Raw genomic sequence first — 14,547 nt, forward strand, 5'->3', positions numbered from 1 at the left:
AATGTTATAAACGCCAATAAAATAAAGGGGAATGCTTTGGTAAAAAGTGTGAATTTTTTCAAATACTTGAATATTGAAGAGGAGTGCTCTTACACACTTGCAGTAGGCACAATGCTAACCAGCATACAAAATAATGTTCCATTACTTATCTACATTAGTTGCTTGACCAGAACTAGGGCAGGAGGAAAATGGTGTAAAACAATTCTTTTAAAGCTGATTGCAAGCAAATGGGAACTGACCTAACGATTACCTTTAAAAACCTCTAGTTTCTTTTAGGACACAGAAAAATGACCAAATGCATATAATCAGTTACCAGTCACATATCAAACCTTTATGGTCTTTCACATTGTGATATCAGGCCTTCGGGAAAACACATAATACTCTTATGACTATTGGACACCATCAGGAACCAATGTTTATTCAGCTGAATGTGTCCCATGTCTCCACTTAATATGAAATACATAAATTATAATAAATATTGTGGAGTGTGTGAGGTGTCAGTGAGTTGTTAATGAGCCGTGCTGATTCCCCCTGTCAGCAGCATGCACTCTAGTTCCACATGAAGACGTGCAAGGTGTTTAAATTACTTCACGCCTATATTAAACTACTGGGCCTCAGTTAAACACGCACACTCCAGCACTGGTTTCAAATCAGTTTTCAACTCCAAACATACTATAACTAAGGCTTGGATTATAGAAACAATACTTGAATATAAAACTTAGAAATTTTAAACAAGTTCAAACTGAGGACACATTACGTAAATAACAAACAAATCCAAAAGCTACATTCTAAAAAGGTCCTGACGTATATCTTTTGGCTAATAAATTTTGTCAATATTAAAATCCAAACAGTTATTAAAAAGTCTCTATTAGTTAACACACTTAAGCTAAAAGGGACAAAGCCAATTTTAACCTAAAATGCTCTCATCAATGACCTGTGGAATGATAAACATATAAAGGGTTGAAAGAAGTGAGGCCACAAAGTATCCACAATGTCCATTCGGGGTCTTCTAGACTACACATACACACTTAGAAGGCTAGCTGTTACCATTCACTTCCCCATAGGCAATGAATTTTCAATGAGCCACTCTGGATAACATGATAAAAGAAAGCCACAATAATTGTGGTCAGTTGAGTTTGCCGTTTCCTGAAAGTGGATGTTGCATTCTTGGCACGTTTCTATGGAAACCTGGCGCTGGGGGGCCGTCGGAGGAGCCGCTGGATGGAGTTGAAATGGATCTGTGCGGCTCCAGCTGAGGTGGAACGGGGCAGTGGGAATGGATTCTCCATCTTGGAGCTGCTGGAGCTGGACAGAACTGGGCCTAATCCAACAAACTGGGCGTGGGCTTTCCAGCAATGAGTGATGGGGGACAGGACGAGGGGACGGACTTACACACGCACACATTTTCATACAGTGTCAGAACAAGATTGCATATCTGTATGTATAATATTTTCCATATGTTACATGTATGGGTCATGCTGCATATAGGTGCAGATATGTTTAACTACATGCAATAATAGTAATAACACTAATAATTATTATATCTCTTTTCTAATGCTGCTGGGTCTTCATGCCTTATATAAAGTGTTGGCTAGTGGAACTGAAAACCCCTAGCACTGGACTCCTGGGCTGTAGAAATACAATCTCTGGGGTGTTGGAGCTCCATCTAATATCTCTGGGATGAGTGGGGTTTGTGATCCAGAAGTAATCATCCAATGTCAGTACCTCATCTCATCTGCTTTTTTATCTGAAAGCAATCAAACCCTGACAACAATGTCCCAAGTTCTAGAGTAAAGCCTTTCTAGAAAATTTTCTAGCCTTCTAGAAGCCTTTCTATTTATACCTATTTAACACTTTGTCCCAAAAAATGTACAAAAACAAAGTCACTAGCACACACACTGATCCTATCCGTATGAGTGTTCCCATTCAAAAGTATTTGTACCAGCACAATCATCATAATTCAAATACATCCGTCAACCCACGCTTATAATTCATCCATTATGCAAGCACAGGGTTGAGCTGGGTGGTCTGCTCTCTAATTTCTCTGAGCACACACACACACACACATTCATAACTCACACACTAGCGCTCTCTGAGCCTGCAGATGTATAGTGTGTTTCTTGGACAGTTTGCAAAACTCAGAGCATCCCTCAGAGCCTGAATCAAGGTTAAGATCTACACATGCTCCAAATGTGTTAGTCATATCCCTGCTTTCCTCTCCATAATCTAATGTCAACACCTCACCTTCCGTCCATTTCCTGACCCACGACTCTTCGTCCACTCCAAGGAGCACTTCAGAAGAGCCGCAGGGGAAAGAACACAAGCGAACAGTGCTAACAGTGTGGGGCTGAAGCTCACACTTTCACTTAAGGGATAGTTTAAAGAAAAAAAATCTTACTGGCACCATTCAACTTATGTTGAACACCGCTCATCTCACATACACAATTTACAACTTCATACAGTTCACCACAAACGCAGTGTATCAACCAAGACGTATCTGGAGTCTGAAGAGTGTTTGTTTAGCTTTTAAAGCACTGAGGCTAATGTGTCTGATGGAAACTTGTGTATTCCTGAGAGAGGAACAGAGGAACATGAAAAGAAAAGAAAAAAAAGACATTTTGAGTGAGCTTAGGGAGGGCTCTGCTTCAGTGCCATCTCTGTGTTTTGGCAGTGATTTAGTGGCAAAGTGTGTGTGTGTCTACTGATAGAGAAGCTTGGATAACAAGCAGCATTTGTAGAGCTACATGGAACTTATATAAATCTATCACAATGATTGAAACAGATATTTACACACCCCTATATAATGACTTGTTCCAACAAGCAACAGTTGTCATACAGACAGCTTTTGTCCATTTTGAGATCATTTTTATTGAAATAATGACAGATCTTGTTGGAATGAGCTTTTATAAATATCTATGCAGGTCTACATCAGTTATGTAGATGCTGTGTGTCCTGATGAACAATGTCTTTTAGTACAATGTTATTGTGAGGTATGCCTCTGCATCTGTAAGCCTTGTGCATTCTCTCTCTCTCTCTCTCTTTTTCTCACACACACACACACACACACACCTCAGTTGTGAGAAACGAATTCCTCCAGAGTGTGTTTGATGTTTATTTTAGAGTGCTCCGCAGCATCACACCAGTGATCACAGACAGATTAAACTCAAGCCCAACAGACAGATGAGAACAACACACACACACACACACACAAAAACACACAATATTCCCACAACACATAACAGCTCTCCCATCACATATATCATTACCTACCTCACACACACACCGAATTGCTGCACCGAATTCACTTCATTCAATTTAAGAGCATACATGTTTTGCATTTTCAACATAGTCAAAAATCAACTAGAAATTTAATAAATGAAGAGTGGTCTCTGACATTTGCATATTACTTTTTTTCCAGTCATGTGCACTTTGATGTTCTACAATTACAGAGTGTAACCCCTTTATTTCTGTCCCTTCATTTACAAAACACTAATTATTTAATTGTGTTTTTCCCAGAAAGTATGCTTTGCACTTAGAAAATCAACAAAACATGTGCTCAAACATTTGCCTGTAACTCTGTGGTCATTTGGAAATTACGTATGCATTTAAATAAAAATAAAATTCAATGCAGTTTTCCATACAAACACACCTCACTCCCTTTCACACACATTTGCTGTCATCTTCACAGCATTCACACACACACAAAGAGAGAGAACACTTGTCACACACCAGCCAGCCAACCCATACAGGCAGTAGAACCAGGCACATACTCACACACACCCACACACACTTATGTATACGTACATGCATGACAACATCCACAGGGCTGTGTGGTACAGCGCGTTACAGAGAAGTTAGAGAGAATCGCTGCTGTCTCTGGCTTTTCATGCATCATGTCTGGATGCTGATTGGCTCCTCATGCCCATCCGCTGCAGGACTGGTGCATAATGATCGGCGGTTCCTATTCTGAGAAAAAGCCCCTTCTGCCCTCATAAACCCCACCCATCCCCGCCTGCAGTTCAGTCTTGCCTGGAATGGCATGATTAAAGTAAAGCAAGGCCTAGCGCGGCGCAGGCCAAGCCTAGTAGAGTCCAGTTCACTTCAGAGGTCCAGTAAGGCCACAGCAGGCTTGCCCAGATTGGGCGTGTCCCTTTAAAAGTCTGTGTCAGCCGTCGCCATGGCAACTCCTTCGTGACGTCTTGCCTAGCTACAGGCTGGGCCTCTGGCGGGTGGTGTCGTAGGAGCGTACGACCTGGGACTGGGACACCACTCCATGCTCTTCCTGGGAGAATGCATAACCATCTGCAGGGGACAATAAGAGGAGGTTACATACAGGAATGGATCAAATGAATATCAAGTCAACTGTAATGAACTTGTTGTGTATTGGGTAAATATAGTGTGTGCTGTACACTCAGCGTGAACTGCATGTAAGGCGTGTGTCACATATGCAGAGCGTACATGTGCTGTGCCACATATTATCTGGGCTGGTGCATTAAGTGGCACGTGTGCTGGGTAATACTCACGTGAAACAGTCTGCTGCACAGAGTTGGAGCGCCCCACGCTGGAGGGAGTCTTCCTGAACACCCTAGTCAACAGGTGGGCACGCTCGTTCAGACTGATGAACAAAAAGAAGAGAGAGAGAGAGAGAGAGAGAGAGAGAGAGAGAGAGAGAGAGAGAGAGAGAGAGAAAAGTCAGTCATCTATCAAGAACTGCTGATTGATATGCACTCCACACCTCCAATCACAGAGGAGATAGAGGAACTCTAATCACGCCAGAGAATAAACAGGATAAAGATTATATCAAAACAGGGAATTCTGGGAGAACTGGTTTTAAAGGCACAGATTAAGTCTTTCAGTGACTGCCAGGTTTTACTGAAGACTAAGCTTAAGCTGTGTCCATAAAACAGGTCGACTGACAGGTTAAAGATTTAGTCACAGGGCATGCTTAAATATGTGAGCTCACAGTCCACAATGAATCTATTAATTAGCAGGAATAAGCTATGGATAGTCATCCCCTCGGAGCACACTTTCAGGGAATCAAATCCACACACACGCCCATAAAAATTATATGTAAGCTCCAATAATAGCTTTCAAATTCCAGCTCCACTTAACACAAGGCCTCCTCAAAGACACACTGAAATCTCCCCCACATTCATCAGCAGCAATTCCTCATTTTGAACTTTAAATTAAAAATATATCAACTTAACTATGACATCTTTGCTGAAATGTATACCTCGATTAAGAAGGTAACCCTGTTTAAAGCTGACTGGGATAAAGCTTTGAGCTCCAGATGGAATTCCAATGCTATTCCCTATACAGTTTCTGGATTGAGTGGAACCCAAGCAGGCTTGACCCTATCTTTGATAAACAGGCACTGTGCAGAAGATACAGTCCATGATGTCTCACTGTAAATCAGATGAGGATTCACATAAAAAACAGGGGCATGATCTGAAAGCCAGCCGCGGTGGAGGAAAGCCAAACTGCTCAAGGTTGCAGCTTTGACACACAATAGAGTGGGCTGCAATATTATCGTTGGGAGGACGTCCCAATATGTTTGGCCGTATCGCGAAAAAGCGCATGGCGACCATAGCCAAGAGACGACGGGCGGCCAAAGAAAACGCGTCTGCTAAACAGATGACCGGCTGAATGTAGGGAGTGATGGATGGATAAATAAAGAAATAAATATATGGAAAGCACCACACATTACTCTGCTTTCACTTTTTCCTGGGACTCTCCTGCAGAGTCCCTCTTCACCACCAAAAAGAATATCCAGGAATCCTGCCTTTGGGGATGGCAAGGGGGACATTTAGTTTCAGGCTTTAGCCCCAAGAGATTGCACATATCCTCTCCTCCATCCTGGAAACACAGATGAATCCTTTATAGCCCGAGCCAGGCCTAGTCTGAAGGAAAATATCATGGTGTAGTCTAGGTCCCCTCAGGTCAATGAGACCCAAAGTCCAAACTCTTCAAGATGAGCTCTTCCTGTGTCTAAAAATCTCCACCAAAACCTGACCGATGTTTAATCATTCTGCAGTGCTTAGAATCTTACACCCATTATCCCTTCTACAGCTGGCTGTTATCCGCGCTAGACAAGGTTAACTACTCCCCTCAAGGGGACCATATCAGAACAGGCATCAAGCCAACATCCCCTGTGACTAGGGGTCAATTCCATCATCTCTCCCATTGCAAACTTGCGGAAGACCCCCAAATCTCCAACACATTCAACAAGCTGTGTTCAACTGTAAGTCTTCACTGGAGAAAGCAACGGCATTCACGATTCCAAGACTAAATCTATTTAAACTATCCGCGGGACAATTTAACACCACACAAGTGGATTCTATCACAACACACAGAGCTACAGTTACAGGGTTTCACACACACAGCTACATTTCCTGGGTCCCACAAACTCTGTCCTTACAGCAACGATCAGCTCACGGCCGTCTGGCAAGGAAGACGTAAAAAAAAAACATATTTCAGGTTAGATGGAGATGAAAGACTAAAAAATGCAGAGAGACTGAAGAATGTGGAGGAGGAGGAGGGGGAGGAAAGAGAAAGAGAGAGAGAGAGAGAGAGAGAGAGAGAGAGAGAGAGTGAGTGAGAGAGGTTACAGTTCAGCCACACACAGGGAGTGGAAGCTCTACCTGTGGTGTGTGGCTTTAGTTCTGCTGTTAGTTTACTGCACTTCAGCTTTGGGCCTGTGGATCATCGCACTGGGGTTAGTACAGCTGCAGTTCACTCCTCCACTCACTCTACACAATCAGCATGAGTCTAAATTTATTTTTAAAATTCTTTACATTCCACATGACTTAACCATTGTTTTATCCACCTAAACGAGAATAAAAAATGGGCCATTAAAGTGGTGTGTGAGTGTGTGTGTGTGTCACACACCTGCGGCCGCTTGCATCTCTGAGGACGGCCGCTCCAGGGTCCACAGCCCGAGCCTCCAACTCCTGCACCTCCTCAAGCAGACTCTTCTTCACTGTACGTCTTCCTCTACACACACACACACACACACACACACACATAGACGTAAACACACACACACATGCCACAAATGAACAAAATATGATCAGTAATAAATCATAATAAAACACAGCCTTCATTTGTTCATTTAAACATTTGTTAAAACTCATGTGCATCACATGATCGTCTTCTACAATGAAGAGAAGAACAAAAACTCTCAGGGCCTTTTGAGATATTGGTGCAATGAAGCTACCTTGTCATTTGTGTGAGCCTTCAGGAGCTTGACAGACGGCTGAACATACAGTATTTAACTATCAAGTATTTAACTAACAAGTAGGATGTGATAATCAAACCAACCAATCATATTACAAAATCTAGTAGGCTACATTTGGCTCTTCAGTTTGCAACGTGTGTGTTCAGCCTCCAGCTTACTGGCTGATTAATCAACTTGTCAGAGTGATTGTGTGTGTTACTCACGCATTCCATGCCACGTCTTTGAGAAGACATGCTGCAGGCACCAGGATCAGCCCCAGCCAGAAGCTCCAACACTGCATCACCCTACCAGCCTGCAATAACCCCCCCCAAACACAGCATTACAATAATGTCAACCCCCCACAGACACCATTACAACATTACGACAACACTCCCCCACTGCTGGGGGTCAGCCTCCCTCTGTCCCCTGAGCAGCTGCAGATGGACACAGAGGCCTCTGACCCCTGACAGAGTGGGAGGCTAATTACCTCATCAGCTACTATCTCTGGTTCAGGATCTCTCCCTCATCTCGTTCTGTCTCTCACTCTCCCTGCCTTTCACCTACCTACTTGAAGTAACAATTTCTTTTACAAAACAAATCTAAATGACCTCCTGTCAGACCCTCTTAAGCTGAAAGATCACCCAAAAATTAATGTCCATGCTTTCTGACACTAGACTACTGAATACAAACAACATTAGATGCTAGCCAAATAAATCCTGCATTAACAGGTACTTGGTCCTCTTTTAGTTCAGTAGCAGCTTCTACTCCTCAGGGAAGGTTTCAGCTAAACACTGAAGGTGAGGATTTTGATAGCTCTCAGCTGCAAGAGAGTGAGTTTAGGTAATAAATTCTGATGATTAGTTCCGGATCACAAACATCACTCCTTCTCATCTAAAAGGAAAAGAATGGTGCTTTCTCACTACAGAGAGTCATAGTAGTTTTAAAAGTCTGACAAGTTAAAATCCTTCTAAGAACTCTACACAGTCTGAAGAAAACATGTGATGATTTAAGCATGCAGTTTGGACAAAACTAGCAATTCTTCCATTACTTGGGAGCTACATTAGCCACGCAGCTCCAGCGAGAGTGAGAGTTAAAGGCTGTTTCACAGCTGACACTTATGATGGAACCTTGACTCAGCCTTAACCCATTAGGAGTTATTTCCTGTGACAGCTGCACACACACCCAGACAGCCAGCCTGCCTCCTAGTGCAAACAGGGACTGTCTCTATCTCTCTCTCTCTCGCTCTCTTACACACACACACACACACACAAAAATGTAATATGGAGTGACAGAAAACAATAGCATGGACTGATGGAAGAAGCAGATATACATATGCTCCTAGAGCTCTGCTTACTAGAAACAAATAGAATAGCTGGATAACGGGTTTGGGTGAAAGGAATGGAGTGATGACGAGAATGTGCCCCCCCCGCCGCTTAGAGAGAGAGAGAGAGAGAGAGAGAGAAAGAAAAAAGAAAATGAATCTTCATGCCTTCAGCAAGAGAGAGAAAGAGAATGAGCAGCTGCAGGGTTACTTGAGCACATTCCTGATTTCTGACACAAATTAAATTAATGGGCACTGGACTTTCAGAGAACTCTATCTACCATCACCCCCAATACACCCACCCTGGGTCTTCTCTTAACATCTCCATAACACACACACACACACACACACGCACGCACACACACATATACATATACATATTATATATACATACTAATACACTGAAGGGAAATGAGAAACAATGTTCAGGGCAAGGATGCAGAAAATCTTCCTCCCTGCAGAGTTCAGTCGAAGCCCTAATCTGACACACCTGAACCATTTGGTGCCAAATACAGCTGAATACAGAAGCAGATCTTAAGAAGCTAGGATTTCCATAAACCAATGATATGGGCTAAAACATCAATGGGAGGGTTTTTCCAGTAATGTGTCCTTAGCAGATATGATGCTTCAGTTCTCTATAAGGTTCTGTTCAGAACAAGGACAAACTGATTCAAGAACAGTTTTTTCCCAAAAGCCATCACCACACTGAACTCACACAAGCACTGATCTCATAATCTAACCTCCCAACCCCCTGGACTTCTTATCCACTTTCTGTGCAATACAATTGACATAAACACTGATAAATTATTTACTGTGCAATACTGTTAAATACCATTATTCTCACTAAACAACACCCAAAATGTACAATATTCAATGTATGTGCAATAACTATGTATATAACACCATATATATATATTTTATATTCTTTGTAATTCTCTTCTGCACTATTTTATTTTATTTATTTTATTCTTATAGTGTTACTATGTTAAATTTTATATTTCATGTATGTTTGTACTGAAAAAGGAGTGGCTCTTAATCTCATTGTATATGCGTATAATGACAATAAAGACATTCTATTCTATTTTATTCTATTCTATAAAGAAAACGAGCCTATTATGTTATGCAGAAAAGTGTGATTTTGTTTTCTTATAAAACCAGTGAATGATCATTAAAATATAAAGCAAGAAAGCTCATAGCATTCATTCATCATTAGTGCAGTAACAGTGGTGTACTGATAAGTATCAGGAATATTCATTTTAGTTGATATAAAAGAACATCCGATATACGAGTCTCCTACTAATACACACTTCCGCCAAAAAGCCTGGGGCCCAGGTGACTGGGCGGCAGGTGCAGAGTGTGCTCTTGCTGGGCTGGAGGGGCGTAAATCTCCCACTGAGCTCCAGCAGTGCTGAAACAGAACACCCAGACAGGAGCCCAGTAGGAGACACTAGAAAAGTGTTTTATATCTGTGTGCGGTGTCTGAGTGTCTGTGTGTAAGGGGGAGGTGGGGAGATTGGGTACTTGCCTGGCCCAGCATATCTGGGGCTATGGGTATGTGCGGCCAGATAACAGAATAAACGGCGAAGAAGAGCATCCAGAGCACCATACTGCCCCACACAGCCAGGTGAGAGAACTGCAGAAAGACAAAGAAGGCAGCAAAAGAAGTAAAAGTGAATAAGAAACCAGAGGGAAGAGAAAAAAAGTGTGATGGTGATTCAGGAGTCATTCTCAGACACAGAAGAATCTGAATATAGACCCCTATTCCAGACAGCGGCCATCTCTCTCTCTCTCTCTCTGTAATGGGACACTGTGTGAATTCTTCAGGGAGTCTGCTTCATTATATGGGCAGGAGTGTGTGGACAGCTGAACGGACAGGCGGTGTCGACGATGAATGGTTATATCCTCACATGGCAGCAGTGTATAAGGGTGTAGTACTCTGTATGTCCTATCTATCTAAAGCGCTGGCAAATCCCCAACCTATTTTCTAGTCTATTGCCCATAAAGCAACAGACACTAAATCCAGCCACAAAATAAGTCACACTTACAGTAACCTCTCCAGCCCCAGCTCTTCAGAAAACAGATTATATCTAATATATCCCATTCCTTTAAAGGGTCTTTTGTTATAGCTGACAGAGTGTGTATGACCCACACTAAGTAGGGGTTAATGTGAGTGTGTGTTAGCTTTTTTCATTTTCCACACAGAAATTCCCAGCATGGGCTAACATGTCCAGAATTTTTAAAGTGCTTTTCACTTTAAAAAGGACTGATCTCTGAACTATGCATTGTACACCCCCAAAGCCCATGTCTCAAAATCACTAATCGTGTTTCATATTATGTGGATCATAACAATAAGAATCCAACTCGAGTCTGCACTTAAGATATGTAGGTTCACATTCATTTTTTCAATAATAATAAGCTGACAATAAATGTAAACGTGGGTGTATCTGTGGAGACACTGACCCTTGTCCATGCTGTGGTCTCCATACCGGCTTTAAGACATACTGTGACCACCACATACTGCGGAGGGGGAAAGAGAGAGAAAGAGAGAAATGCAAAGGATCATTCAGTTAAGCTTTGTACACAATCGTTCATGCAAACATGAAATTACTATTAGCCTTTAGCAACAAACCAAATACAGCTTGCAAAACAAGCTTACATGCATACAAACACACTGCCTACAGCATTTCAAACACACACACACAGGCATACACGCACATGGTTGAGAGGAGCAGAGGAGAAAAACCAGAAGACAGACAGACCAAATCCCCTCGAGAGCAATTCATTACGGCTTTAATGGCTGGTGTCTAGCATCGCCTCCTACATCTCCAACATATTTCACAAGTCTGGCACACACACATAGGCTAATTTTTCAGTAATGTAGCTTTTTTCTGGAAAAAAAACACCACCAACACTAATGACTGCAGGAAGTCTCATTTTGAAAAGCAATGTCTGGCTTCTGAGACTAATGAAAGAATCACATGATTACAATCCAAACCATGTCTAAAGAGTATACTGCAGGAAACCCTGCACAAACAACAGCCTTGTTTCAAACAATTACTCAATTAAAAGTAGAATATAAATATACATATATATGAATTTTCAAATTAAAAGCATGAAAGTAAAGCGTTTTTTACAAATAAGCTTTCCCACAGCAGAGGAAACATTTATCTATTAATCAGTGTAGCATTTTATATCAACTGCATGGAACCATTGCAGTTTGGTTTCATATCATATCTTACCTCTTGCCACAACAGAACCATTTATGAAACATTGAGTTTCATGGGGCATGAAATTTTTGGACCTAAACAGGCTAATCATGTGCAGTATGGCTTGTGGAATAAAGTGTAGCCTTCTGATTGGCTAAGAGGTCTAAGCTGTCACAATGTGCTGTGATTGGTTGCAGACTCACTGTGTAGACGATATTGCCAACAAACAGGTAATCCACACTGTTGCCATTTTGGAATGGTGTATCTGCGCACACACACACACACACAAACACATACACACACATACACACAGAGAGAGAAAGGTGCAGTCAGACTTTGTAACTTTTTGAAGGCTCAACACTGGAGGTTTGTGTGTACATTAATACACACACACATACACACACAGACACAGACACAGACACAGACACATATATACCCTATGAATGTTTTTAATTGTACATTGACTCTATGAAACAATGATAAGGTCAGTTACCGTGCTCGAGTACTTTTAGTGGAAACCAGAAGAGGATGATGGAATGGATAAGGGCATTTATACAGTGACCCCAAAACACCTGAAGAGAGTGCAAGAGAGTTAGAGAGAGAGTGAGAGAGTGAGAACGAGAGAGAGAGAGACACACACTAGAGCCAATCAAGACAGTTCACTGCCAAAAAACACACCAGCCCACACAAACAGCTCTTCTACAGTTTTACAACCAAAGCAGTGTCCTCCCTTTTACCTTTAAAACAAACATGCTCACCAAGCTTCACTTTAAATGAATGACTTCCTTATTCTGCCTCTCTGAATCTCATTATAATCACCATGGTAATGGCACCGTCCACCCGCTGTGCCGTTTACCAACTAAGAGCCCAGGGGTCTAAACAACTCACAGATATGAGCAATCCATCACTGAACCACATTACACCAGAGCAATTCATTATCCACAATGTGTCAATCACTGGGATAAAGGACACCCACAATAGCTGTAAGGTTTACTCTGTGTGAGTGATGTCTTAGTGCTAATTACATATATCTATGATATGATATTAAGAAGCCAATCAGGGCATACTTTTAAAAGGATTGGTTCCAGTTAAATTCCTCAAAATCATTTTTTGTTTTTTAAAGCTGATCTTCTCAGATTTCTCAATAATGTTGTTGATTTTATAGATTTATTTTTCTTTACAAACTTCTTCTTAAATTAATAGGAAAAAACGTCTCACATCAGTGGATTTTTTTCCTGCACTGACTCATAAAAATCAAAAACACATGCTTATCAATCCGAAATACACCATGGAAGAGCTTTGGTTCAGAATATAGTGCTTCTCTTATACAGAGATTCAAATAAATTTGGTAGCACACAAAAAGCTCCTTTTCACTGACCAATATGTGTCAAAACTACCCTGAGGCAGATTCTAAAAGGCTAACATTCAATTGAAAATTGACCTAATTTTTGTTTGAAAGGGATAAGCTAGTGGTTTCTGAAAAGAAACACTAAATTTGCCATTTAGGTTAAACTCTTAATGGTAACAGTATGTTATAAAAATGATTACATACTGCAACTGTACATAGCAAATGCATTTGTATATTAGCTGATGTAAATGGATTAAATGACTAGTTGTCACTGGTTTATATGCATTTATAAGTATCTGGCATTTGCTACCCAGATGAATAGGGACATCATTAGTGGATATGGGGTGTTTGTGTGTATGTCAGTGTGTTTGTGTTTTTTCTTTTTTACCTTGGTGTTAAATCCATCTGCATTCTGTGTGATGCGATACAGTTGTGGGAAGCGAAGCATGTTCTGTTGGCTGCATGGTCGATCAAAAATACCCAACGTGAAGGGAGGGAGCGCTGTGAAAATCTGAACCGCAAACACAACACACACCACACAATAAACACAAACATAAGACTAGCTAAACCCGTTATTAACTCTCAAATATGTATTTATACTGTTAGATCCACATACACTACAAATAATCTGGCTTTTACCCTGTATGTGTATAGAATATATTTTGGCTACAATAACATAAACAAAACTGACAGAGCTTCAGTGTACATACACCACTGCCATACATGTATATACTGGAATATACACCGAGAACTTGTATACTGATCAGGGAATCTGATAATATAAATGTATTTATGAACATGAGAGGGAGAGAGAGAGAGAGAGAGAGAGAGAGAGAGAGAGAGCACAAGAACAGAAAGATGAAACTCACCACATTGTAGAGGCCAATACACCAGCGCTCGAAAAGAATCTGCCCCGAAAAGCCATTCACGAAGGCAAACCACAGCTGGAAAGGAAGGAGGAGGGGGATGAGGTGTGGAATGATAGAAAACAGACAGAAAAATTCAGAGAAAGAGAAAGAGAGGAGAAAGATAGAGAGATATAGAGTAAAAGATGGTAAATAAGGGGTTCTTGGGTGAAGATATTCTTCAGATAACTCAAGATGAAATCAGAACACTTTGACCCTGGTGTCAACCCTGACATGTCAGCTACAACACACAAAGACAAATCCTTGTTTTTAGAAAATGTCAGGACATGAAGCTCTACATGGTTGTGTAAAAGCCTTCGATAAACTTATCCCTGAACATAAAATTAGTTTTATTCATAAACAATATTTGTTTCCATTTATGTAAATAAATAAATTTAAAAAATCACAGATATTCAGTGGGGTCACAGAAGGACACCACTGCATCATCACTGTCAGGACAATAAATTATACCTTCATGTTTCTTGTTTTAATTTATGAACACAAAATTTCATCTGTTTGCTGCATAGTGTGTAAATCACAAGGGATTTGTA

General features: G+C 41.1%; 1 protein-coding gene across 5 annotated transcripts in view; it reads right to left on the bottom strand.

Moving 5' to 3' along the window:
• Positions 1 to 2,895: 2,895 nt before the first annotated feature.
• atp8a2 (ATPase phospholipid transporting 8A2) overlaps positions 2,896 to 14,547 on the bottom strand; it is a 58,980-nt gene continuing 47,328 nt past the window's right edge. For all 5 annotated transcript variants that reach the window (XM_066646170.1, XM_066646196.1, XM_066646188.1 and 2 more), the window contains 10 exons: positions 13,961 to 14,035; positions 13,480 to 13,602; positions 12,237 to 12,315; positions 11,947 to 12,008; positions 10,998 to 11,054; positions 10,063 to 10,170; positions 7,441 to 7,529; positions 6,889 to 6,993; positions 4,524 to 4,615; positions 2,896 to 4,302 (listed from right to left, as the gene is read on the bottom strand). In XM_066646170.1, the coding sequence (XP_066502267.1) occupies positions 4,208 to 4,302; positions 4,524 to 4,615; positions 6,889 to 6,993; positions 7,441 to 7,529; positions 10,063 to 10,170; positions 10,998 to 11,054; positions 11,947 to 12,008; positions 12,237 to 12,315; positions 13,480 to 13,602; positions 13,961 to 14,035 (885 nt within the window). In that variant the 3' untranslated portion in view covers positions 2,896 to 4,207. The remainder of the gene's footprint in view (positions 4,303 to 4,523; positions 4,616 to 6,888; positions 6,994 to 7,440; positions 7,530 to 10,062; positions 10,171 to 10,997; positions 11,055 to 11,946; positions 12,009 to 12,236; positions 12,316 to 13,479; positions 13,603 to 13,960; positions 14,036 to 14,547) is intronic.

Source organism: Hoplias malabaricus, chromosome 1 (genome assembly GCF_029633855.1).
Source record: "Hoplias malabaricus isolate fHopMal1 chromosome 1, fHopMal1.hap1, whole genome shotgun sequence".
Taxonomy (NCBI): Eukaryota; Metazoa; Chordata; class Actinopteri; order Characiformes; family Erythrinidae; genus Hoplias; species Hoplias malabaricus.